The following is a 26,013-nucleotide window of genomic DNA, read 5'->3' on the forward strand; positions in this document are numbered from 1 at the left end:
GCTGGGAGCTGGGGAAGCATCCAGTTCATTTGAATACAGCAGTGATGCAATCCTTGAATACCAGAGCATGAAACTCAAATTGTAGGATACTTAATGCAAATGCCTTGCCAGCCCTAGACGCCCCCAAAAGGCCAAAAGCTTCCTGCTTCCTTCTCCTAAAAAGCTTTCGCATAAAAAAACACGGGTACTGGACTTCCCTGGTGGCGCAGCGGTTAAGAATCCACCTGCCAATGCAGTGGACATGGGTTCGATCCCTGGTCCAGGAAGATGCCACATGCCGCAGAGCAACTAAGCCTGTGTGCCACAACTACTGAGCCTGTGCTCTAGAGCCCATGAGCCAAAACTACTGAGCCCGCGTGCCACAACTACTGAGCCCACGCACCCAACTACTGAAGCCTGCACACTCTAGGGCCCGCGAGCTGCAACTACTGAACCCGCATGCTACAGCTACTAAAGCTCGCGCACCTAGAGCCCATGCTCCGCAACAAGAGAAGCCACCGCAATGAGAAGCCCACGCACTGCTCGCCACAACTAGAGAGAAAAGCCCACGTGCAGTAACGAAGACCCAATGCAGCCAAATAAATTAATTACTTAGTTAATTAAAAAACAAAAACAAAAAAATGGGAACTTAGCTGCTATAACCTGGAACTGCACTGGCTGTAAATAAGAAATCTTCTCCCTAAAGGAGTTTAAAATATGAATAGTCTGGGGGGGTAGAAAAATGTATCTACTTGGTGTGGGGTATTGAGTTGGGCAACTATCAATATAATAATGAAAATGATCAGAGTAGTGATGAGAGGAACCAGCATGGTGAGGCCGTCAACACTGGGCAGGGGCAGCCCACCGGGTTCTGTGCTCAACCTTGTCACATGGCGGCTCATTTTGAACTCACATAAGCCCAGGCAGGACATATAATATTATTCTCCAGTTATATAAATAAGAAAGCTGAGGCTTCAGTCATTAATTAAGTTGACCTAATGATGAGCCCAAGACCAACGCAGGCACATCAGTTCCGGGTCAGTCAGTATCACCCATGCCTCCCAGGGCTGGACTGCGGCGCATTTAACCAGCCCTCGAATGGAAATTCAGATCAGTTCCAAGTTCTCACTTCTATTAAAAATGCTGCCATTATTTAGGATAAGTTCCTAGGAGAGCAATTATTTAATCAAAGTATATAAGCCTTTTTTCAAAGTTTTCATTTTAATTGTGTATTGCCAATGTGTTTTCTAAAAACCTGTACTAATTCGCACACCAAGTGCTACAGTGGTTATTCCACATATGAGCATCCACCACCCCCAACAAACGTCCTAGGTCACTGACTCTGCTCCATGCCTGCATCCCACAGAGCGCTGGAAGCTGGGACATTCCGGGTCCACAAAACGTACGGCTCAGGGGCCCCATCCCTGGCAGCACATCTTGTTCCCGTCACGCGCACCCACACACATGCTCATGGGCTGCCTGCGTCCTCACTCCCGGATGCGGGATCCTAACGCCCTGTACCTTGCTCTGGGCCCACAGCCCTGATCTCTGAGGGCAGCCCAGCCACGGGGCCGGTGTAGGGAAAGCCTGTGACCCTCCCCTGGAATAAAATTACTGAGCACGAGGTGGTGGATTCCAGGATATAAGACTACTTGTGTCTAGGAGTTTAACCGTTTAACTTCAACGGCTCTGTACAAAACTGAGTAATTCAGCGCAAGGAAGCGCACGGCGGAAAAGCAAACAGCCTGGGCCTCTGTCTCTGCTTCACTCTCCTGGCAGCACCGCACCGTGCGTGTAATCGTGCTCAACAGAATTCACGGATCCCCCCTCAGTTCACCTGCCCTGGGTTGTAGTCTCAGGCGGGGCAAGGAAGACTTCTCTTGGTCACTGCCATTCACCCCACGTGGGGAAAGCGCGACACCTCAGAGCCCTCGGTCAGCGTTCATCACGCACCACAGCAGCTACCAGCTCTGCCCCTCGCGCAAGCGTGCGTCTGTTTACGTTCCCTACAATCAATGACATCTGAACGTGGGATGTGTACTGCCTGACACTAGGAAATTCGTGTTCATTGTGAAAGGTGTAGCAGGGGTATTATGGCCATGTTTTCTAAAAAAAAAAAAAAAAAAAAGGTCCATTTCATAAGAGAGACATGTTGAAGTATTTTCAAATGGAATGATACACAGTCCGGGGTTTACTTTAGAATTTTCCAGCAAATAAATGAAGAAGGAAAGAAGGGAAGGGAGACACGTGGGTATGGAGATGGAGGATGGATGAAATCAAAGTGGCAGAATGTTCTTTGTAATCAGGGTGATGGGTACAGGGTGGCTTATGATGCCAGCCTGTCTACTTTTGTGTATGTTTGAGATGCTCTATAATACACAGTATTTTTTTAAAGTAAATGAACTGAATATTACTATGAAAAAGACTATATATTGTTATTATGAAAAAGTCTATTAAAAAAACTAAAGAGAATAAAAGCAAATGAAACTCCAGTGATATAAACAAAAATTTGAAATAGATATGTGACTACACAATATATATGTACTCATACACACACACAAAGATCAAGGCCATGGGATTCCCTGGTGGCACAGTGGTTGAGAGTCCGCCTGCCGATGCAGGGGACACGGGTTCATGCCCTGGTCCGGGAAGATCCCACATGCCGCGGAGCGGCTGGGCCCGTGAGCCATGGCCGCTGGGCCTGCGCGTCCGGAGCCTGTGCTCCGCAATAGGAGAGGTCACAACAGTGAGAGGCCTGCGTACCGCAAAAAAAAAAAAAAAAAAAAAAAAAGATCAAGGCCATCTTGTCTAATCCCCACAATTCTGAGAGGTAGGGTTCTCATCCCCACTTAAAGAGGAGGAAAGTGGGACACAGAAAGGTCAAACCACCTGCCCAAGGTCACACAGCTGGTGAGAGGATGTCAGGTTTCTCACTCTAACTCAGTTTCTCAGCCGAGGCACTACTGACATGTGGGGTTGGGTAATTCCTTGTTGGGGGGCGGGGAGCTGACCTGTGCACCTTTAGTTATTGCGCAGCATCCCTGGCTCTACGCACCAGATGGCAGTGGCAGCTCTGAGTCGAGTCTGCAGCCATTGCCCTGGGGCAGAACCATCCCCTAGAAAACCACTGCCCAACACAAACTCTGACTCAGCCACCAGCTCGGAGCCCACACGCAAACATTCCGGGAGACGTCCACGTGTCATCTGTTTAAGGACAGCTGTGCCACCTTATCCCCCAGAGGACCCGCAGGCTCATCCACCTTAGTCACACCCTCCACGAGTCAGGGAAGGCTTCATGGGGAAGCGACACCAGAGATGAGCTGAGAGGAGCAGAAGCCGGCAGGTGAGCACACCGTCCGCCCGCCCTGCGGTGTCCTCCTTCCCTTCCTCCAGCTGGGGCCTGGGAAAGGGGCTGATTCCAGGGTCTAAGCCCCCGAGGCGGCACTGAGCAGGGAGACGACACCTGCTTCATGACGGCAGATGGTGAGAAGGTGAGCAACCGCTGGGGCAGCCCCACCCCAGAAGCCCCTGCCCTGCTGTCCTCTCACCTGCTGTTCATGTAAGAGAAACCGCTGGAAGTCGTGCAGGTGAACAGCGGAGGCATCCGGCCGGTCGGTGTTGCTGTCCTCGGGGAAAGGGAGGGTGTTGAGAGAGGGGCAGCCAACAGTCAGGAGGCGATCCCAGCCAGCAGGACGGCCACCCAGACACCCTGTCGAGTGCCCCCCGCAGGGCCTGGTGCAGGCTGGCCAACAGGAAGACGAAGGTGACCCAGACGACATGCCTGACCCAGGAGGATTCAGAGGGGCCCTGACACCAGAACCTGGGAGAACTGGGCCCTGGAATCTACACTCGGCTGTTCCCAGGTGGTCCAGGTGCAAGGCAGAAGGAAGGGGGAGGGAGGGAGGGCGGGCGGGCACGGACAGGCGTGGACAGCAAACGCCCGGGCAGGGCTGGATGTGGAGAGCGTTTGGGGTAGGCGATGCTGGAGAAATGACTCCAGAGTTGGCTGAGCCGTCGAGGGCTCTGAAGCAGGGGTGCGGGCCAGATGAAGCCCCCAACTCTGGCGGACAGGGAGAATCAGCTGGAACCTGCAAGATGAGAGCTGTGGAGCGAGCAGAGGCCCGCTGCTGGGAGAGTTTTCCATTTGACACGGACCCCTTCACCCTGAATAAAGGGAAATTCCACCTCGGCCAGCAGCTTGCTGACTGATGGCCTCGTGGAGAGGAGGCTCATAGCTACCAGAAAACCAGAACCTCACTGGACTGGCAACCCTGTTCGCTATGGAAAGTGTATCCGGCAGAGCAGGGCATTCCGGGGAAATCTGTACTTTTCCCTGAGCACATGCAGCGGGGGTGGAAGGTGGAGGGTCTCTTTTGAAATAAAGGAGGTAAAACAAGCTTTAAGCTTTCTCTCTTTACTAAACACTCAGGGTCCAAAAGTCTGTTGTCTCTGAGTGCATTTCCAACCTTCTTTCCTAACCAGCCTCATAGTCCAACAATACTAATCTTTTCATTAAAATACCACATAAGAATTGGATTCGTTTTATATACATTTTAGAGTCTTGGGGTTTCTGGCTTAGAATGTAACTGAGGGAACAGTTGCCAGGTCATCCTCATCAATGAGGGCTGCTTCCAAAAAGCAGGCGCAGGTCAGCGGGCCGCAAATCACATTCTAGGCACTATTAACTCCATGGCAAACATTTCTCCCAGGTAGACAGGCTCGGAGGACATAGACCACTTTATAATTAGGGGAATTAGTAAGTGTAGTAGAGGTCCTGACAAGTCCTGCAGCACTTAGGCTTTAATAATAACATCATTGTCACTATTTACGAGCCCTGCCGTGCACCACATGAAGCACTTGATATGCTTCAACTCATCTGAATTCAGTTCACTCTGCTTAGCCAGGAATTTCCCCAACTCACCTCTGGGAAAGGAGGTCCTGAAGCAAGCAGGCTTCTCTACAGAACCTTCTGGGTCACCCTCCCAACATTCCACAAGCCCTGTTGCTGTGCATGTTTATTCGTGGCACAGGCTTGGGATGGCCAGTTCCCCAACAGGAGGACCCCACCAGTGCCTGCCAGAGAGGTGACCTCCTGGAGTTCCGATGGCAAGGCTGGGAGGACCCACAAGGGCACCAACACCCGGCACAACTACCCAGAACAACAACCCAGCAGAGGCGCCTCACCCCAAGATGAACACGGAGGAATCCTTTTTGAATTCGTCAAGAATCTAAAATAGAAAACAGAAGGAACACACCCATGAAACAAGAACGTTAGACAAGTCGAGCCACTTAATGCAAAGAAACAGATGTTTTTGTTGTTAAAAACTTATCATTGTCATTTATGTGACTTGCAAATGTTCAAATATTTACATCCTTACACAAAAGGTGGAAGTCTTCCTCACCCCTTGCAGAGTCTTTTTTCTGAAAAGCAACCACTCGATGATTTGGCAGGTCTCCTTCTCGAGTCTGTTTTATGGCTATTCATTTAATTCTATCTTATCATATTATATGACATCTATGTCTCCCAACTTTTTGCTGTTGTTTCAAGCTTTACGTATTATTCAGCAACCTCAAAGCGCCCTACCTCACTACTTTCAAAACCCACAGTGTATTCCATAACATGTCTGTCTTTCAATTTTCTGCTATTATATCCAGTCCTACAAAGAACGTTCATACATGTATATCTTTGCGCACTTGTGCCAGCATTTCCAGTGGGTAGTTTCCTGGGCAGGAAAGCGCCTGGACACGGGGTGTGTACTTTGGCAGATTCACCAAATTGCTTTCAAAACAGCTGCCCTGACCCGCAGGCCCACCAGAGAATGCACACCCTTTTCTGCACCCTCACTGGTACATTTCCAATCCTTAATATTTCAATGAGCTCATTTCTAATCCTTGAATTCAAGAGAAAGAAACAAATATTGGACAGCTCTGGTCCTACACTTCATGGCCTACTGATCTCCCAACCACTGACGGAAGGATGGCGAGCTCCTCCACCAGGAAGGCCTGGGGTCCCTCCACTCACTGGCCAGGCATTTTCCACATGCACGCGCACGCATGCATGCACACACTCACACGCCACACACAGGCACACCCATACTGCGTCTATTTCTGGCTAGGTAGCATCACTGAAATAATCTTTAATGACACTGCGATTGGATAAGCATTTGAGTAATTCAGGGCACAAATGGAAATGTAGCCCCTGGCAGGTTACAAATGCTAATGATATAAAACAACTCCTGCTCTAGATTCCCCAAGTCCTCTTGCCAAACTGCTTGCACTCCAGGATGACGTGGAAGCTCTATGTTCCAGAAAAGGTATCCACAGGCCCCTGGGAAGAATCAGGGGATCTGCGTAAGTCTGTGCAAATATGTTTTTTTTTTTTTTCTGGAAAGATGATCCACAGCTTTAAAGAGCATCTCAAGGAAGCAGGTCACCAAAAATGATGAGGAGTCGCTCTTTCAGAATGACTTAGAAGTGCTTCCTTTCATCTATGTGTCATTTGCAGCAAGGCTATTGATTTTAAAAAGAAAAGGGATTTTAGGCAGTGCCAGCTGTTTGTTATCTGGAGTCATTTGGCCCTTAGATCACTGGGTCAACCTGGTGCTTAAGGCCGGATCCTTTCCAAACCCAAATCCCGAAACTGGTTTCCCTACATTGGAGAAAGGCCATCTGTGACCCCCCTTCAACTGTCTGCTCCACGTGGTCCTTACTTAAAGCCAGCCCCTTCCTTGCCTTGCCTTGCGATGATGTACAGAAAAAGCTGCACCCCATTTCAGCTACATGAGGAGCTGGGATGCAGGAGGAGGTGCCTCTACTATGGAGACGCTCCAGAGCCAGGAAAGATGGGGAGCAACACCTCAGCTTCCCCACTCCTCTGCCTGCAATCCTCCTGTCACCCCGTTTGCTGAACCCCCTGGAGGCAGAGGTGCCTGGGAACCTCTTTGTAAGAATCAGCCCCTCGGGGTACAGAGCAGGGCAGAGAACGCACTAAAATCGAAGAGGCAAATATGCCCAGCCCAGGGCTCACCACTCAGGTAGCACACATGGAAGCAAACCCAGTTCTCTCAGAATTCAAAGGCCAAGGTGCCTGAGGATATGTTAGGAGATGGGCAGAATGCACTGGGGGCAGGGGTCATGGGAAGTGGGAGAGAGGAATCAAGACGATTCCTGGGCTGTCCCAATGGGGCGGCCAGGTATGGGTTCATGGCAGTGGAGATGGAGGTCGGTGCTGAGTATCACGCCGCCTCTTCTGGACACTCTAGCGTGAGATGCGAGGCAAGCTGGCAGTCAGGGGAGTCTGGCATTCAGGGGAGACGTGGGGGCCGGAGACGTGTTTCTGGGATTAATCAGCATAAAGATGCTATTTGAAGCCGGGGGACCAGACAGGATCACACCAAGAGTAAACAGAGAAGACAAGCGTTCTGTGGACTGAGTTTTGGGTAGGGATGTACAAAAAACCAGCAATAGCATGGTGGGTCTTTTCCTGAAAGCAGCTGGGAGGCCATTCTGGGGTTCCAGCGGGTACTGGGCGTTTCTCCGCCTGCGTGTCAGCATAACTGCAGGGAAAGCTGTCCCTCACCATCTCTGGCCACAGACGCTTGAGGACACGCCAGTGCGTGTGAGCAGGGGGCTGGCTGAGGAGCCGACGGGCACTGGATGGTCCCCCGTGGGGTCCACTCAAGACTCTGGGGGACCAGCGGGTTGGTGGGGCAGAGGGGAGTCACCAGCTCCCTCCGGCAGCAACTAGTTTAACAACTGGTATCAGCACTTGCTTGCCAAGCACCGGCCTCACCTGGGTCATGCCAACCATCAGACGCCAAGAAACTGAAGACCCAGCCAAGGAGGCTGAGAGCCAGCAGGAGGCGACGCACGAGAAGGAGGAAGACAGTGCAGCACCCAAAAGCCAAGCGACAACATCAAGGAGAGAGCGGCCAACTGCCACGCGGGTCACATGCCACGGAGCGAACAAAACAAAGACCAGAGGGTGGACCACTGTACTTGTCAAGGCGGAGGTCAATGGTGATGTGACAAGGTGAACTGCTGTGGGGTAGGAGGCACGGAAACACGACTGGAATGGGCTCCAGAGGTGGAGGGAGGGAAGCAAGCGCAGACGGTGGCGCAGATGGCACTCTTGGAACAGGTCACTCTACAGGGTCAGAGAAATGGGGCGGCAGCCGGAAGGGGGAGGTGTGTCAGGAGGATGTTCTAAAGATGGAAGAATGTGCAGCATGTGCTATGGGTAGAACCGCGTCCCCCAAAAGACACGTCCAAGTCCTAACACCACCTGTGAATGCAGCCTTATTTGGAAACAGGGTCTTTGAAGATGCCATCAAGTTAAGTGGAGGTCATGCTAGATTAGGGTGGCCCTAAATCCAATGAATGGAGTCCTTACAAAGAGGGGGATTTGCAGACAGACACACAGAGAGACGGTGCCCATGGGATGATGGAGGCAGAGACTGGAGAGGTGCGTCTACAAGGTAAGGAGCACCCAGGATCGCCAGCAAACGGCAGAGGCTGCAGAGAGGCGAGGAACAGATGGTCCCCTAGAGCTGTCAGAAGGGGTGTGGCTCTGCCCACACCTGGCTTCAGACTTAACCTCTAGAACTGTGAGAGAATGAAGTTCTGGCTCTTTTAAGCCACTCAGTTGTGGGTCCTTTGTTACGGCTGCCCTGGGAAACGGACACGGCACGACTGCGAGCTGATGCAGGGCAGCCCCGACCTCGGTTACTCCTTGTGCCGATCCTATTAGGAAAGCAGTAAAATAAACCCTGTTTCAGAAGCAAGAAACGGGCTCAGGGAGTACACGTAATTGTTCCAAGGTTATATACCGAGAACATCAAGGGGCCAGAGTTTCAATCCAGGTCCACCCTGGTCCATCGCCACTGCCCCACACAGTATGTGCAAAGGCACATAATATAAATGACAACATCCCAGCAACGAGGGCAGAACGCTCTAGATACTATGAGCACACAGGGGAGGCAGCAATTAACTTATCTTCACATTGCCGTGTACGGTTACATGGCCAAATCCTACCAAGCCAGGGCATTCAGCCCTCTGTGACTCTGGGCAACACCTCTGACGCCCTGCGACCCCAATAAAGGCTCAATAAGGTCAGGGTGACGTCTGTTTAGTTGACCACTGTGCCTTCTTGTGTCACCCCTTTATTGAATGGATGACTAAAATAATAAATTAATTTCTCTGGGGAAAAGTAAAAGGCTACAGGGAAACTAAATTAAATTAAAATTAAGTTAAGTTAAAAGGCTACAGGGAGGGCTTCCCTGGTGGCGCAGTGGTTAGGAGTCCGCCTGCCAATGCAGAGGACGCGGGTTCGGGCCCTGGCCCGGGAAGATCCCACATGCCGCGGAGCAACTAAGCCCGTGACCCACAGCTACTGAAGACCGCGCGCCGTGCTCCGCAATAAGAGAAGCCACTGCAATGAGAAGCCCGCGCACCGCAACGAAGACCCAACGCAGCCAAACATAAAAAATAATAATAATAAAAAAAAAAAGGCGACAGGGAAAAGTAACCTATGACTTTTGGTCCTCAGGAGAAGAGGCAGTTACCAGCTAGACAAGGGAAGGGGCTATGCCAAAGGGAGGGGACAGAAATGACGGCCCAGAGGTCCACCTAAGGTCAGGGAATTGCATCTTCCCACATCGTTGTGGGTGATCACATCCTCTGGGGCTGTAACTTGCCCTCCACAGTGTCTGTGCTTTGCAGGTCATGTGAAGCGGCCATGGGGACAAACCGCAGTGATAGGAAAGCTAACCCGATTCACTGCTAACTTCTGCACTGGGGATCCGTCTCTCCCCTGACCACTGATTAGGATAGCCTGTGACACTCCCTAGACTCCTCCACCAACATATGACAGAATGTTAGTCGCTCTCTTCCCACACGCTCGCACCCATGGAAAATCTGGAAGAGAAAACATCAAACTTCTTATTGAGCGTTTAATTGTAGGTCTAATCACGGGTAGGCTTGCAGGTAGTTTAATTTCCTTTTTATTTTATAATGCACTTTCAACTTGTATGGACTGAATATGCATTACTTTGCTTATAGTAAAATGTATCCAGATATCAGAAACAAATTTCCTGTCGAGGGCTGCCTAGTCTTCTGCTTCAGTACATGAGATATCAAAGGACATGCTGGGAAATCCACTGATTGTGACCAAGATGGTCTTTTTTTTAAAATTTATTTTATTGAAGATTACAATGCTGTGTTAATTTCTGCCACACAGCAAAGTGATTCAGTTATATACATATATCTATATAGATATCTATATATTCTTTTCCATTATGGTTTATTACAGGATACTCAATATAGTTTCCTGTGCTATACAGTAGGACCTCGGTGTCTGTCCATTCTCTATATAATAGTTTGCATCTACTAATCCCAAACTCCCAATCCATCCCTCCCCCATTCCCCCTCCCCTCTCCCTTGGCAACCACGAGTTTGTTCTCTACGCCTGTGGGTCTGTTTCTGTTTCACACAGTTAACTTCAGTTGTGTCATATTTTAGATTCCACATATAAGTGATATCGTATGATATTTGTCTTTCTCTTTCTGACTTACTTCACTGAGTATGATAGTCTCTAGGTCCATCCACGTGGCTACAAATGGCATTATTCCATTCTTTTTTCATGGCTGAGTAATATTCCATTGTATATATGGACCACATCTTCTTCATCTGTTCCTCTGTTGATGGACATTTAGGTTGCTTCTGTGTCCAAGATGGTCTTTTAGAAACAGGACAGAAAGCAAGCGCACCAGAGGCCGGCTGCCCTCACCTCCTCCCAGGGGGGTTCTGCCTCGTAGAGACAGGCTGACAGTAATAGCAGATACCACGCTCTGAGGGCAGCTTTGCATGCCAGACCCGGTGCTGGCTGACTGAGACCTTCCAGTTGTTTTTTTTCTACCAGTGCTTTTAATCTTCGCAACAACCGTCTAGGATAGCCACCGTTGCCCCATGACGGTCAGGAAATCTAACACTGCTCCTAGCCAAAAGCAGTGCTAAAGGAAAATCAGTGCCACCTTAAATTATAGCAGAGTTGTTTTCTACTTTAACAGGCAAACAAGCAACAGAAATCACCTATATTCAGACCCCAGTGGGATAGTAATGGGATGGCAGAGAGCTGTGTGTGTTTATGTTCCCTGGCACCTTGCAAGGCCGGGAAGGCATTTGTTCTTTCAACTGCACTGGACATAATTTGTGAGTCGATTACTGATTATTTCTGAGCTGCTGGAGAGCGACTCAGACTTGGGTTCATGGGAACCCATGGGGGACAGACAGCCCCAGTATCCCCATCTCCTGGTATGCAAACCCTTGCCTTATCCCTGTAACTTGCAAAGGTAACGGAGGTACACAATTATGTGCGTATGATTACATGATGATGTTTTTATATGCTTGGAGAACCTGTCTTGCTGGCTTTGAGGAAACAAACAGCCAGGCAGGGAGCCCCATACACGGAGAAGCCATGGGCAGCCACTAGGAGCTGCGGGCAGCCAACAAGAAGCTGGAGCCCTCAGTCCTACAACGGCAAGGAACTGAATGCTGCTACCACCACCTGAGCACGGAAGCCAATCTTTTCCCATCTGAGCCTCAGATGAGACCACAGCCTCAGTGGAAATCTTAAACGCAGCTTTTTGTGAAACCCCAAAGCCGAGAATCCAGCCTAAGGCACACCTGGATGCCTGAGCCCCAGAAACTGAGAGAGAGAACGTGCATCGTGGTAATACTGTTATGTACATGCCAGCAATACAGAACTCACACACATAATACGTAAGCAATACGTGAGTAATACAGAACGCTAACGCGTTTCCAAACGAATCTACCAGAGGGCAGCAAGAAGAGAGCATGTGAAACGGCAGGGGGTAAAAACAGATGAATCAACAGTAACCCAACCACTTCATCCCATGGGGTTGAAACTCCAGTCCTGGGCCGAGAACAAGAGTGATATCAGTCAACCATCTTCACTCATAACCAGGGCCTGTAAATGCCAGACCCCCAGCCTCCAGTAACCAACGGGGGACTTCACAGGTTTGCTGGGGAGGCAGCAAAGTAGCAGTGATGAAGCTGGGTATTAGATTCAAATATTTAAGGAAGAAAAAACACAAGGTCTTAGGTTTGCTTCAAAACCATCTGAGGAGAGGGAGGTGGGTAAGGGCATAGATGAAATAAGATGACCATGAGTTGACCATTGCTGAAAACTGGCTGCCACGTGCTTGGGGGTTTGTTATACTATTATCTCTGCTTGTCTCTGTTTGACATTTCCCTTAATACCAAAGTTTAAAAAATTCAAAAGAAGTACCAGCGGGTGGGCAGTGAAGCTGAGCACAGGAGAACTCAAATTCTAGCTCCGCGGCTTTACTAACCTCACGACCTCCGGCAAGTAACCCGAGTGTCAGCAAGTTCATCCCCAACGTGAGGATAAGAGCAGTATCTCTCCCACAGGGTTGCCAGGAGAATTCAATGTATGTAAGACATACAGCACAGCGCCCAGCAGAGTTCACACTTAGGAAATGTTAGCTCTGATCTTTATTCACAATACTGTTATGACAGCCTAGTTAGAGGTATGTCCCCCCGCCCAGGGGGACACACATGGAATTAAATTTCTTATCTTCCTGCTGCTGCCAAACTTTTGGAAGCTTTGAGGTTTCACAGCAGCAACGTAAGCGGGTGGTTAGACACAAGGAGGGACTGGCCACTTCAAGTTGGAAACCTGGAGCTACTGATAAGCAGGACCCCACTCCCTGGATTTAGGTCTGGGCATCATCGATCACCACGAATGGCCCTGTCTCCCCAAGGAGCCCAGGAAAGCCAGCTGAGCCCCTAACAGCACGGCGGTAATGCTTTTCTCTGCCCTGAGCTTCCAGTGAGGAGATCAGTAAGTAAATGATATGCTGACAAGGGAGAAGCAGTTACCTACACAAAAGCACTGAGGCTTCTCCAGTTGGCCAGTAACTATCTATAGAGCCCGGGGCTCTGTTATTCAAATTCCAAGTCACTGAATTAAAATATGCAGTGGCCAGACTGGACAGTTATACCCTCCAGTGATGGAGAGGCTGTTGACCCAGAAGGTCTTAGGGACTGGGTAGGTGACATAAATTAGCAGAGAGAGCTGGATGGGGGGTTGGGGGAAGGGCTGGGGCAAACCAGAGAAAGCATGCTTCCCTCTGCTCAGAGGTTGCCAAATATAGCCAGATCTCGATTTTTTTTGTTTCCCAAGAGAAGTGAAAAATCTGGATCTTAATAAGAAATCTCCCAAGTTTTAAATGTAGGCAATTCATTGAAAAAACATTTAAACCATTAGGCCAAGTACAGCCGAACGCTGGCTGCATGTGGCATGCTGGCCACCAGGGTAACCTCTGGTACGTACAGATGTTTTTCCCCAAAACTGGGCCATCTAGGGTACCCCCAGAGGACTCAGGGATTCTGCAGAAATCTGACACAAATTTCTTTCCCTTCCTTCTCCCTCTCAAACACACATACATGAGCTTTAGAAAGAACCGCAATGCAAAGTGCTCTTATGTGGAATTTTATCGCGGTGGAGACCATCGGTGGCGGGTAACCTGTATTGGCAGGTGCAGCAGCGTTTATGGGAACCTTATTCCCAAGCTTCGCCTGCTCTCTGCCTGATGAGACAGTATCTTGAAATTTCCAGACAAACGATTATAAAACCTGTTTTTTGCAACTACTTATCTTGAGCGAATCAAGTTTTTCTCAGTTCTGGTCAACTGCCTAAGACAGCAATTGTCATTATTCTGGATTTCATTTATATACTATCATCACAACATTTTCATTGCTCTCAAGAATTGATTATGAATGAAAGATACAGATTTTCACATAAAAAGTGTTCTGATCAGCTTTTATGCAGCAGAGTTTTCTTAATTAAGGTTTCATACAAAAAAGGGGAGCAGGGTTAGACAGCTTTAAAGTTGTATAACCAATGACCTGATTTAATACCTTCATTTTACAGAGGAGGCTGAGTGACAGGGGGAAAGATGGCTTTCCCCAAAATCACTTGGTCAGTTAGGGGTCAAGTTGGGGCTGGAACACAGGTCTTTCAACCTCCAAAGCCTACGATCTTTCTACTCTATTTGGCAAACCAAGAACTAATTATCACTTGCGTGAAAAAGTGAACACACTGCAACTGAATCTTTTACTCTATGAAATAATGTATTTTTCCCCAATCTACGCAGACAAGAAATGCTTCTCCCATTTCTCTACCTCAGATACATCCGAAGTCCCAAGGCCAGTGGTCACCTATCAAGAGGCCTCATCCTGTGCCCAGCCTGCAGGGAGAAGGCAACTGATAACTGTCTTTCACACTCATCACTTTAAAATGCCTGCACTCTTGACCTCCAGTCCCTCGTCAGTCCTCCGCAGAGCCCGGTGGGGCAGGAATCATAGCCCCAGTTGCACAGATGAGAAGACCGAGGCTGGGAGTGGTCAGTGGCTGGCCCAAGATCACACAGCCGAAGAAAGCAGATCTGTCTTGCTGCAAGTCCTACCCACTTCTCTGCTCCCTCGCGGCTCTGCTCTGGACCCACCTCGGCCCCCTGCAAAGCCCTTTTCCAATAGTAACAGCAGTAACCACACACCAGGCATGCCACTCCCTGCATTGAACTGAATGCCTCCCTTTTTAAGCCTTATGCTTTATGGGACATTTTTTTTTATTGCAAAAGTAATGTGCTACTTGGAACAAGTTGAAAACGGAGTGGTGCAAAGACAAATTGAATTATCTCTCCTGAGCATCTTTCCAAATCCCTCCAGGACATACATAAACTCAACGTTAAATATGAGGGACTTCCCTGGTGGCGCAGTGGTTAAGAATCCGCCTGCCAATGCAGGGGACACGGGTTCGAGCTCTGGTCCGGGAAGATCCCACATGCCGTGGAGTAACTAAACCCGTGCACGACAACTACTGAGCCTGTGCTCTAGAGCCCGCGAGCCACAACTACTGAGCCTGCGCTCTAGGGCCCACCTGCCACAACTACCAAGCCTGCGTGCCTAGAACCCACGCTCCGCAACAAGAGAAGCCACAGCAATGAGAAGCCTGCGCACCGCAACGAAGAGTAGGCCCCTCTCGCCACAACTAGAGAAAGCCCACATGCAGCAACAAAGACCCAATGCAGCCAAAAATAAATAAATAAAATAAATAAATTTAAACCACAGTAACCTATTAAAAAAAAACATTAAACATGAGGTGTGTATACTCTTCCATACCTTCTCCTTGTTCATAAAAAACACTCACAAACATATATAGGAGGAGCACTGTTTGTTACCAAAAAATCAGACCTAGCTCCCTGCATGAATCTGCAGCTGGTTTTCCTCACAAAATACCATGAACATCCCTCCAGATGGACAGAAACACAATGGACTCAGGCTTCTTAATCAGCTGCACAGTGTCACACAGTATGGATGGACCATAACTTACCCAGCTTTTGCTCTACTGAGAGGCATTCAGATGGCTCCCAAGTATTTTGCCAGCATAAATAATGCTGCAATAAGCAATCTAGTGACACACTCTTAGGCCTCAGTGCTTTCATTTCTCTAAAACAGAGGCCCCAAAATGCCACTGTCAGGTCAAAATGTACGCACATCTTAATTTAATTTTAAAATAGCATATTATCTTTTCTTTAATAAATTTATTGATTTAAATTTATTTTTGGCTGCGTTGGGTCTTCACTGCTGCCCACAGGCTTCCTCTAGTTGCGGCGAGCCGGGGCTAGTCTTCATTGCGGTGCGCAGGCTTCTCACTGCGGTAGCTTCTCTTGTTGCGGAGCACAGGCTCTAGGTGCGCGGGCTTCAGCAGTTGTGGCATGCGGGCTCAGTAGTTGTGGCTCGCGGGCTCCAGAACACAGGCTCAGTAGTTGTGGCACACGGGCTTAGTTGCTCCGTGGCATGTGGGATCTTTCCGGACCAGGGCTCAAACCTGTGTCCCCTGCATTGGCAGGCGGGTTCTTAACCACTGCGCCACCAGGGAAGTCCCAATAGCATATTATCTTAATCGAAAAACATATTCTCATTAACAAGGAATAAAAGTATAAAAAGAACAACATACAAAAATCCCTCAACCCAGAGACAAGTTACTATTAATAATTTGGTAAATTTCCTTCCAGAACAAGATGATAGAGTTAGTAGAACTTTTTTTACTTTAATAGGCTCAGACTAAATTCCAATCAGACTGACGGCCACTCATATTCCCACCGCGAAGGTATGAGAGCACCATTTCCCCACACTGTCCCCATAGCTCTATAACATTTAAAACTTTTGCCAATCTAACAGATGAAAATATGATGTCACTGCCATTCCCACTTGATATTTCCTTGACTAGAAGGGAGACAGAACACATCTCATGGGTCTCTTAGGAACATGCCGGACTTTGAAACACAGGGGAAACAAAAATATCATTCGATCATTTGCTCAAGAATCATCTTACCCATGCAGATGGCCGACAGGCACAAGAAAAGATGCTCAACATCACTAATCATCAGGGAAATGCAAATCCAAACCACAATGAGATACCACCTCAGACTCGTCAGAGTGGCCATCATCAAAAGGAACACAAATAACAAACGCTGGGGAGGGTGTGTAGAAAGGAAACCCTCCTACCCTGTTGATGGGAATATAAACTGAGGCAGCCACTGTGGAAAACAGTATGGAGATTTCTCAGAAAACTAAAAACAGAGTCACCATATGACCCAGCACGTCCACTCCTGGGTATGTATCCGAAAGAAAGAAAAGCACTAATTCGAAAAGATACATGCACCCCAATGTTCACTCCAGCATGATTAATAATTGTCAAGATATAGAAGCAACCTAAGTGTCCACCAGCAGATGAACGGATAAAGGAGATGTGATAGATACACAGATATACAGACAGACACACACACACACACACACAGTGGAATACTACTCAGCCATAAACAAGAATGAAATATTTGCCATTGGCAACAACACGGATGGACTTGGAGGGTATCCTGCTAAGTGAAGTAAGTCACACAGAGAAAGACAAATATTATGTGATATCACTTACACGTGGAATCTAAAACATACAACAAACTAGTGAATATATCAAAAAAAGAAACAGACTCACAGATACAGAGAATGAATTAGTGGTTACCAGTAGGGAGAGGGAAGGGAGGAGGGGCAGTATAGGGGTAGGGGATTAAGAGGTACAAACTGTTACGTATAAAATAAGCTACAAGCATACACTGTACAACACAGGGGCTATAACCCATATTCTATAATAACTATAAATGGAGGATAACCTTTAAAAATTGTGAATTGTACACCTGTAACTCATATAATATTGTACATCAACTATACTTCAATTTTTAAAAGTAAGGTAAGACTATCAAAACCTTCAAAAAGTGAATGGGAAAAAAAGAATCATCTTACCAATTTCTGCTGTTCAAACATAAGTTTTTTATAGAAGAGATGGAACTGTTCAAAGCTGAGTTCATCTTTGTGTGCGCCTATTTCCTGTAAATATATAAAAAAAGTGACCACACGATTTTTCTTGTCCACCACAAGAATGCCTCTTCCCTGTTCACAGAAATACCATGGCTCTGCTACAACACTGGTTAAAATCAAACTTGCATTCCTCTGAACCCAACTATCCACAAGTTTCCTAATTTATCTGCCTGGAGAACATACCCACCAGGGATCCCTGGTGAGATCCTTCCCTTGACTCCCCAGAAGGGAAGGATCTTTGCCAGAATTCCAAGAGCCATAATGCAGAACTCCTCCTTCTGGGGGCAGAAGACACTTTCAAATCGAGACATATTTATAGGGTATGTACAGATAGGTCATTTTTAAAAGCATAAGAAAATGAACCGAGCCCTTAGAATTAACAGACCTCAACTCCAGTCAAGGTCTGTCCCCTGAATGGCTTAACAGCTTTGGGCAAATCACTTGACCCTCTCAGACCCTCCGTTTCTTCATCTGTAAAATGGGAGAACCACTATTACCCTCCTCGGACTTCCTTGAAACCAAACCAGAGAACATCCACGTAGCACCTGCATGGTAAAGGCTCGATAAGGAACAAAATTCCAACTACGTGGTGGTCAGTGGTAAATGCCTCTCCCATCTCTCTTCTGTCAGTCCCCACCCTCCTCTGGTTTTGCCTTCTTGGATCAGTTCGAATGATGGGGGCGGGCCAAAAGATGGCTGGATAAGCCATAAAGTGGGTTAACTGTTCCGGGAGCTCACTGGTATAAAAATGAATGAGCTTCTTCAGCTGAGGAATCCGATGACATGCCCCTGTGAGTCCACCAACTGGGACTATTGGGATGGAGTGTTGTTGGGCTCCTTGACGAGAGTCAATATCTCTCTGAAGGCCAGAAAGAATGCCTATGGATCACCTCCATCCTTACACCCTTCAGAAGAGCCCCACCTGACCTATGCTACCCCATCACTCATGGAATGACCCGACTCAGATCTACCAATGGCTTAATTACACAAGAACATAAACAAATTAAATGATGGGCGGAAGGAGGGATGGAGGGATGGGAGGATGGGTGGAAGGATCAGTGGATGAAGGGAGGGGTGGGTGCGAGGAGAGGGGAAGGGCAGAGAAGAGTCGCCTCTGACAACTACGCTATCAGGACCTGAATACAAAACGCCACATCCCTGGCAACCTACATAAGGAATCTTCCATAATATTTTCCAGAAGAAACACATGTGTTCATATTATTAAAAGGAAAACAGGCTGTGGGATAGTGAGGGAAAGGGAAAGTTGGACTGGTGGAAACGTCCCAAGTCAAGCAGCTCGGTGAACATGGTCTTCGTGGATGACGTCCTCTGCCATGACTGAGAACACGGGCTTAAGGTCTTCACACAATCCCTCTGTCTGGACTAGGATGGATGAATCTGGAGGCGGGGGACTTCCTTGGGCACCATTCAGTGGAGCTCAAAGGCACGTAGTGGCTTCATGGGAAAGGCACACGTAGCCCTGGGTTCACAGAATCGCCAGGCTGAGACACAAAACTTACCACGAACTTATCTTTGAGGAACTTGGCGCTGCTCACTTTGAAGTTGACCAGGGGCAAGATGGTCTTCAACTCTCGGAGGCTGATGCTGCAAAAGAGGGGAACCCCAGCCCCGTCAGCCTTGAGGGGTGTCAAGAGTGGAGGATCTGGCTACTCCCGTCAGCTCCCATCTCCCACCACCAGCTGTTAGTGAGCACTAACTGGGAACAGAGACTCTGGGATCAAGACACCCGATGTGTAAGGCTGGTCTCCACCCTTCAGGGATGGCTGTGGACACGGATCACGTTGGAGATTTGCAGTGAGGGCAGAAATGGTGTCGGATAATCTCGGCAGACGCGAAATGTCACAGGGGTTCCAGCCAAGAAGAGGTCACTGAAGGCCAGAGACAGGCAGGGGAAGGAGCCAACCTTCTCTGAACACCTACTATGTGCCAGGCTGCCCCGGGGATCTCCAGGCAATGACGTCACCTCACCCCTCGCTACACCTCACCCCCCACACGGTATGCATTCTCGAGCCCCAGGGTTCAGAACAGGCAACGGGGATGGGGGCAGGGTATGCGGCTCAAGGTCGGAGCTGGTCTGACGACCTGAGGAGGTGGGCACCATTATCACTCCACGCGGCAGGTGAGGAAACCGAGGCTCAGAGACGTTGGGTGCTACCACGCGGCAGAGGCGGACTCCAGGGCAGCCTGCCTCCGGGTCTGCCTGTAACCACTGCATTTGAAGCCTCTCAGGGAACGCCGTGAACAGTGACGGAGGGCGGCGGGTCAAGGGCCTGAGATCCAGACCCTCGTGGCTGCGGAGCCAAGTGTCCGGCAGAGCGAGAGGGTGGTCTGGGCGGCCTCTGGTGTGGCCAGAGAAAACTGTTCTGCGTTCCTGGAGACGTCAGACTAGAAAGGGGCTGTGCGTGGCCAGGAAGGAAGTCTGCCCGGGCTGTGAGCAGGAACGGCCCAGCTTCCGCCACACTGTCTACTCGGCCTCTGCCAGCACGCCCGGGAGGAAGCAGCAGGCCACACTCGGAAGCTGCCCCGGGAGACCGCCAAGAGGACTCCTGGCCACCCCAGTGTCCCCATCTCCAGCATCCCTGTCTCTCGTCTAACGGCCTCCCTAATGTGGGAGACCTTTATGGGCCACGTGTTCCCCACCTCCCACCACTCCTGGGGCCGGCACCCAGGGCTTTCCCAGAGAGACGGTGAGGGCAGCACAAAGCCCTCGGCAGGCCCGGCAGGGCGGGCCGCGCAGAGAAGCAAGCAGGCTGGCTGAGACCCGCTTTCGGACCCTGCCCCCGGGGTGTCCACGAAGAGCCTGGCCAGGGCAGGATGAAGGGAGAGGAGTGGTGGGGGATGGCGCTATAAAACGAGGCAGGGAGAGGGTCTGGCCTGGCTGGTAGCCAAGGCGGCTCACCCAGGACCAAGGAAGAGGTCGGCGTCCCCTGGGGAACCCAGAACTTCCAGGCAGAAACGGGGCCAGGAAACCTTCCCACACCCAGGAACAAAGGGACTGGGGAGCTGGGAGCCAGTGCAGCTGCCGGGGGGGCCAGTGGAGCAAACACAGGGCCCGGGGGCGCGAGAATCTGAGCACTGGGGCATCTGAGCCCACCGGCTCCAAAGGTCCCGCCTTACAGTGGAGCAACTGAGCCCCCAGGTAAAGGTGGGGGCCAGAGAGCTTCTCTGGGCTCCTGTGCAGGGACTAGCCACTCCACTACCCATGCCGCGCCCTCACTCCCCGCTCTGGGCACATGGATCAGGACTGGCCCGTGGAGCTGCTGGCGGGTAGGAAGCCAGCAGCTCCCAACTTCACCCCTCTCCCCATCCAGGACTTGTCATCAGATCTCAGCCAAGATCATGGTCTGCCCTCTGGCCGTAACTCAGGACAGCTCTGCAGGGCCTCCCCGGAGCTCCCCACGGGGCCAGCTGAGGCCGTGACTGTGACTGCATCACAATCCAGCTGCCTTTGCAGGTGTGGACCCGCACACACTCCCCATGAGCTTCCTGCACACAAAGCCCATCTCAGATTCTGCTTCCTGCAGGCTCAGCCTGTGACCGTGCGTTAGGGAACCAGGGCAACCCCTTTGGGGAGGGATGGCAAAAACTACCCCCTCCCCACAGGCACTGAACAATCATGTCAGCTTCCCTCCTCAGCTTGGCATGCTCCCAGATGCTACAACGCTGCACGCTGGTGCAGCCTTTACCAAACAACTGGGTTGGCAGCCCCAGGAAACTTACCTGCCACCCTGAGGCTGGTAACCGACACCTCCACCACCCCCAGCTTCTTGTAACAGTAATAAACATTCATTAGTGTTTGCTGTAAGCCAGCCACTGGCCAAGCACTCGTCACAAATGAACCCACTGAATCTTCAAACCAATCCCAGGAGGTAGGAACTATGATCTCTCTTACAGATTAGGAAACGAAGGCACAGAGAAGTCAAGGAACTTACCCAAACTCATACAACCAGTAAGCGTTAGTGCTGAGATTCAAACCTCAGCGCTGCCCAACAGAATTTTCTAGGATGATGGCAACGTTCCGTATCAGGGCTGTCCAATGCGCCTAGGGCGACCAAGGAACTGAATTTTTAAATTTTTATTTAATTTTAATTACTTTAGATTTAAATAGTCACAGGTGGACAGTGCAGCTCTAGAAGTCTGCTTCTCTAAGTAGGGTCCCTGGAACACCAGTATCAACATCAGTTGGGAATTTGTTACAAGGGCACATTCATGATCCCCACCCAGACCCAGTGCAACAGAACTTCTGCAGGACAGGCAGCGCACCTCTGCAGGTAAAGCCCCCCCAGGCTGTCCGACGTGCTGGAGCCAAGACTGCTGACCGCAGGGAACCTATTTGCATGCCTGCTGAAGACAGAACTGGACCGCACACCTGCCTCCCACCTGCACGCCCAACCCTCCCGCCTCCTGAAGGCCAGGCTGAGCGAGAACAGGAAGTGCACACTCGGTTTATGCAAAGTCAGTGTCACATGCCGAGGGGCAAGGGGCAAAGTGGGAAAGAGATGTCCACAGAGACAACCTGCTCCCAGCCCGTAGGTCTGCTGGCCCCTCTGCAGGACTCAGCCCGTGAGCCTCACCCTGAGGAATGCAATTCCAGTGACCACCCTCCACCCCCGAAGGTTCAGGGGCTCTCGCAAGGGGTATTTTGACTGAAGAAGTTTTCCCCTAATGCACTGACCTTAGAACCTAATTCCCAGGTAACAGGCAACTAAACTCTATAGAGACTCAAAAAGAGGGGGTTTCTGGAAACCTGGTCAAGATTAATGTTGAACGATTCATGCCTTTGACTCAGTCTCCCCAGGCCTGGAAATGTTATAAGGACGAGAACGTTCTGGTTGTCCCTTGTTACAATGCTACGTCTACGAATGAAGAGGGAGGGCTTCATTCATCTGACCAACACTACAAAGACCGAACCAGCCGGATCCCCGACCTCGAGAGCCCCCACCGGTGTGAACAGCAACAACAGGGGGAAGACTCTAAGAAAGCAGAGAGCGTCCGGCCGACGGGACAGACTGGCACTAAGACCGAGAATCCTACGATGACCCGAAACACGCTTCTCGTGAGGGTCGCTCCATAACGTTCCCTCTGAACGCAATGCAGTGAAACTGTGAACATTAATAAAAACCGGACACAAACTAAATGACAAACAAAAGGCAACTTTTCAAGCAAATATCAGATCCCATTGGTTGAATTACAATGTAGGCGTTAATACTGTTCCCAAAGAGTTGCAACAAAATGTAAACGTGTTTATGGTTTAAGGTGAGGTGAAAATAGTTTCCCCTCCTTGCGTGCGGACTGGACTTAGTGACTGATTCCCAGAAAATAGAGCGGGGGCAGGCAGGTGGGGGGGGGGCCTTTACAAAGGAGAGATCTGGAAGACACAACCTTGGCCAAGTAATCAAGGTTTCCATCACCCTTGACAAGCCATGGTGAAAGCAGGCATCTCTTGAGCAAGGTGAAGAAAAAGACCTTCACCTCCGTGATATTCTTCCCAAACACAACCTCAGGTTACCCTTAACTCCAGTCTTATCATGACAAAAATATCAGACTAACACAAATGGAGGGACATGTTACAGAATACCTGAGACCTACTCCTCAAAACTGTCAAGGTCATGCAAGACAAGGAAAGATGGAGAAACCGTCACAGCCTAGAGGACACCAAAGGGGCAGAACAACTAAGTACAATGTGGGGTCTCGGGTGGGATCCAAGACCAGGAGAAGGACACTGGTGGAAAAAATGGTGAATTCCAGTAAAGTCTAGGGTTCACCTAACAGTCATATAGCAAATGTGGTTTGTCAAGTTTTGACATGAATGATGTGAACCGTAGGGAAAACTGGCCAAAGGGGTATATGAGAAATCTCTGTACCATCTTTGCAACTTTTCTCTAAATGTAACATTATTCCAAAATTTTAAAATTAGTTAAAGAAGAACACAATGTAAAGTCATACGTATAGTTACATATTAATGAAGTAAAATGAACAGCAAACCAATAAAGTTGAGGATGGAAATCTACTGAAAACAATTGTACCCAGAGTTAAACAGTGCCTACCATTTAATGTCAAACTCACACAAATTTTTTCTAGTTTTCAGTATTTCCAAAATGTTCTATAACGAACATGAGTTACTTTCATAATATATATACACTACCAAATGTAAAACAGATAGCTAGTGGGTAGCAGCCACATAGCACAGGGAGATCAGCTCGGTGCTCTGTGACCACCTAGAGGGCTGGGATAGGGAGGGTGGGAGGGAGGGAGACGCAAGAGGGAGGGGCTAAGGGGATATATGTATATGTACAGCTGATTCACTTTGTTATAAAGCAGAAACTAACATAACATTATAAAGCAATTATACTCCAATAAAGATGTTTAAGAAAAACAAAAAAACATAGGCTTGGGGGTTCCCTGGTGGTCCAACAGTTATGTCGCTGAGCTTCTAATGCAGGGGGCGCCAGTTCAATCCCTGGTCAGGGAACTAAGATCCCACATACCTTGCAGTACGGCCAAAAAATAAAATTAAATAAAACATAGGCTTGTTTACCATATCTAAAAAAAAAAGTCCATGTGATGTTTTTAAATGGGCAAAGGACTTGTCTAGATATTTCTTTGAAGAAGATATACAAATGGCAAAAAGCACACGGAAAGATGCTCAAGATCTGTAGTCATTAGGAAGATGCAAATCAAAACCAAAATGAGATACTACTGTACACCCACTGGGATGGCTGGAGGGAGGGAAGGGGGGTGGGGGGGGAAGAAGGAAGGGAGGGAGGGAGGGAGGGAGGAGAGAAGCGGGAAGGAGGGAGGAAGGAAGGAGGGAAGACGGGAGGGAAGGAGGGAGGAAGGAAGGAAGGTCAGGTGTTGGCAAGGAAGTGAGAAAAAAATGAAATCCTGTTGCCCTGCTGGTGGGAATGTATAATGGTTGCAGCTGCTGTGGCACACAGTAGGCAGTTCATCAAAAAATGGAACAGTATTACCATTTGATCCTGCAATGCCACTTCTGGGTAATGCACAAAAGAACTGAAAGCAGAGACTAGAAACCCATATTCACAGCAACAATACTCACAAGAGCCAAAAGGTGGAAGCACCTGGAGTAAGTGTCCATGGACAGATGGGCGGATAAACACAACGTGTTATATGCACATAGTGGAATATTATTCGGCCTTAAAAAGGAAGGAAATTCTGACACTTGCTACAGTAACGTGGATGAACCATGAAGACATCGTGCTCAGTGAAGTACGCCAGTCACAAAATGCACCATCCTTCCGCTCACAGGCCCACAGGAGTCAAATTCACAGAGACAGAAAATATTGGGTTGGCCAAAAAGGTCGTGCAGGTTTTTCCGTAAATGTCATTTTACAGAAAAACCTCAACGACCTTTTTGGCCAACCCAATAGCACAGCGGTTACCAGCGGCTGCAGAGGGGGTAATAGAGTGAGGGCTAAATGGGTACAGAGCTTCAGTTTTGCAAGAGGGGTAGAGCTCTGCAGATGGATGGTGATGGCAGCACAGCAACACGAACGCACAGAAGCGTACACTGAAAATGGCAAGTTTTATGTTATGTATATTTCACCACAATGAAACCCATACGTAATTTTCAGTCAAAGGAGGTCCCCGTGGGGAAGGGAAGATTTCTGCCTCTTACCAGCTCAGTGATCAGCTAAGCCACAGCTGACCGGCTAGGCTGCTGTGGACAAGTGATCTAACCTCTCCTGGCCTCAGTATCCTCATAAAATGGACCAGAGGGTGCCCAGCTCGCCAGTCTGAGAGCCTTCTTTCCATAAGCTTTCCCCAATTCCCTAAGTAAGGAGAGTGCTCAGAACGGCGGGTGTTACAACAAACGCCTCACAAACGCCAGCTGCTGCCATGTTGCCTCTCGAGAGGCTGAAAAGGGAAACATGCTCAGGCCAACAAAAACCCGGGATTGGACACTGCCCGAGCTGGGCCAGCCCACAGTCTGCCTCCCATCCCCAGGCTCTTTCCTTCATGCTGCAGCTCCTTTGTTTTCTTCCAGGAAACGGGACCACTGTGCGAGACAGGAAAGGAGGGAGACTGGCAGAAGTCAGTTGCCCTTTCATTGGCACCTTGGTCAAGTTCCTTTTGAAAAACTCCCTCTGGGCCTCCCAGAACCACAGGAAAGGTGGGATTTTCCACGTGTTGACAGAGCAGCAGGGCTCCGCCAAGCGGAAGGGAGGTCGGGGAGCGGGAACGGCAAGCAGGGAACAAGGAATCATGGCCAGAGACAGACTTGCTGTCTGCTGAAGGTTCTGGAAAGGACTTCTCTGTAAAGGACTTGCAAGAATCCATTCTGAGCGAGAGAGCTGGAGGGAGGCTCCCACTTCTTGACAACAGAAGTTGGAGAAGCAGACTGTGGAACCAGATCAACAACGCCATACCCCACCATGTGGAGAGAGGGCCCAGGAGGGCTCCCTCTCTCAGCTCTGTGCCAACCTCAGCTGTGAATCACCTCAAAGCCACAGAGAAGGGAAACAGTCATGGGAGGCTCCACCTCCGAGACTGAAAGAGGCCAGTGTATATAAA

The 26,013-nt window shown here is 49.3% G+C and overlaps 1 protein-coding gene across 1 annotated transcript in view; it reads right to left on the reverse strand.

Moving 5' to 3' along the window:
• Positions 1–26,013, reverse strand: part of PLCG2 (phospholipase C gamma 2) — a 146,280-nt gene that overhangs the window by 54,431 nt on the left and 65,836 nt on the right. The window contains exons 6-9 of the mRNA XM_004280106.4: positions 18,978–19,062; positions 17,383–17,466; positions 5,164–5,207; positions 3,528–3,600 (exon numbers count right to left, since the gene is read on the reverse strand). Of these exons, the coding sequence (XP_004280154.1) occupies positions 3,528–3,600; positions 5,164–5,207; positions 17,383–17,466; positions 18,978–19,062 (286 nt within the window). The remainder of the gene's footprint in view (positions 1–3,527; positions 3,601–5,163; positions 5,208–17,382; positions 17,467–18,977; positions 19,063–26,013) is intronic.

This window comes from Orcinus orca, chromosome 20 (genome assembly GCF_937001465.1).
Source record: "Orcinus orca chromosome 20, mOrcOrc1.1, whole genome shotgun sequence".
Classification (NCBI taxonomy): Eukaryota; Metazoa; Chordata; class Mammalia; order Artiodactyla; family Delphinidae; genus Orcinus; species Orcinus orca.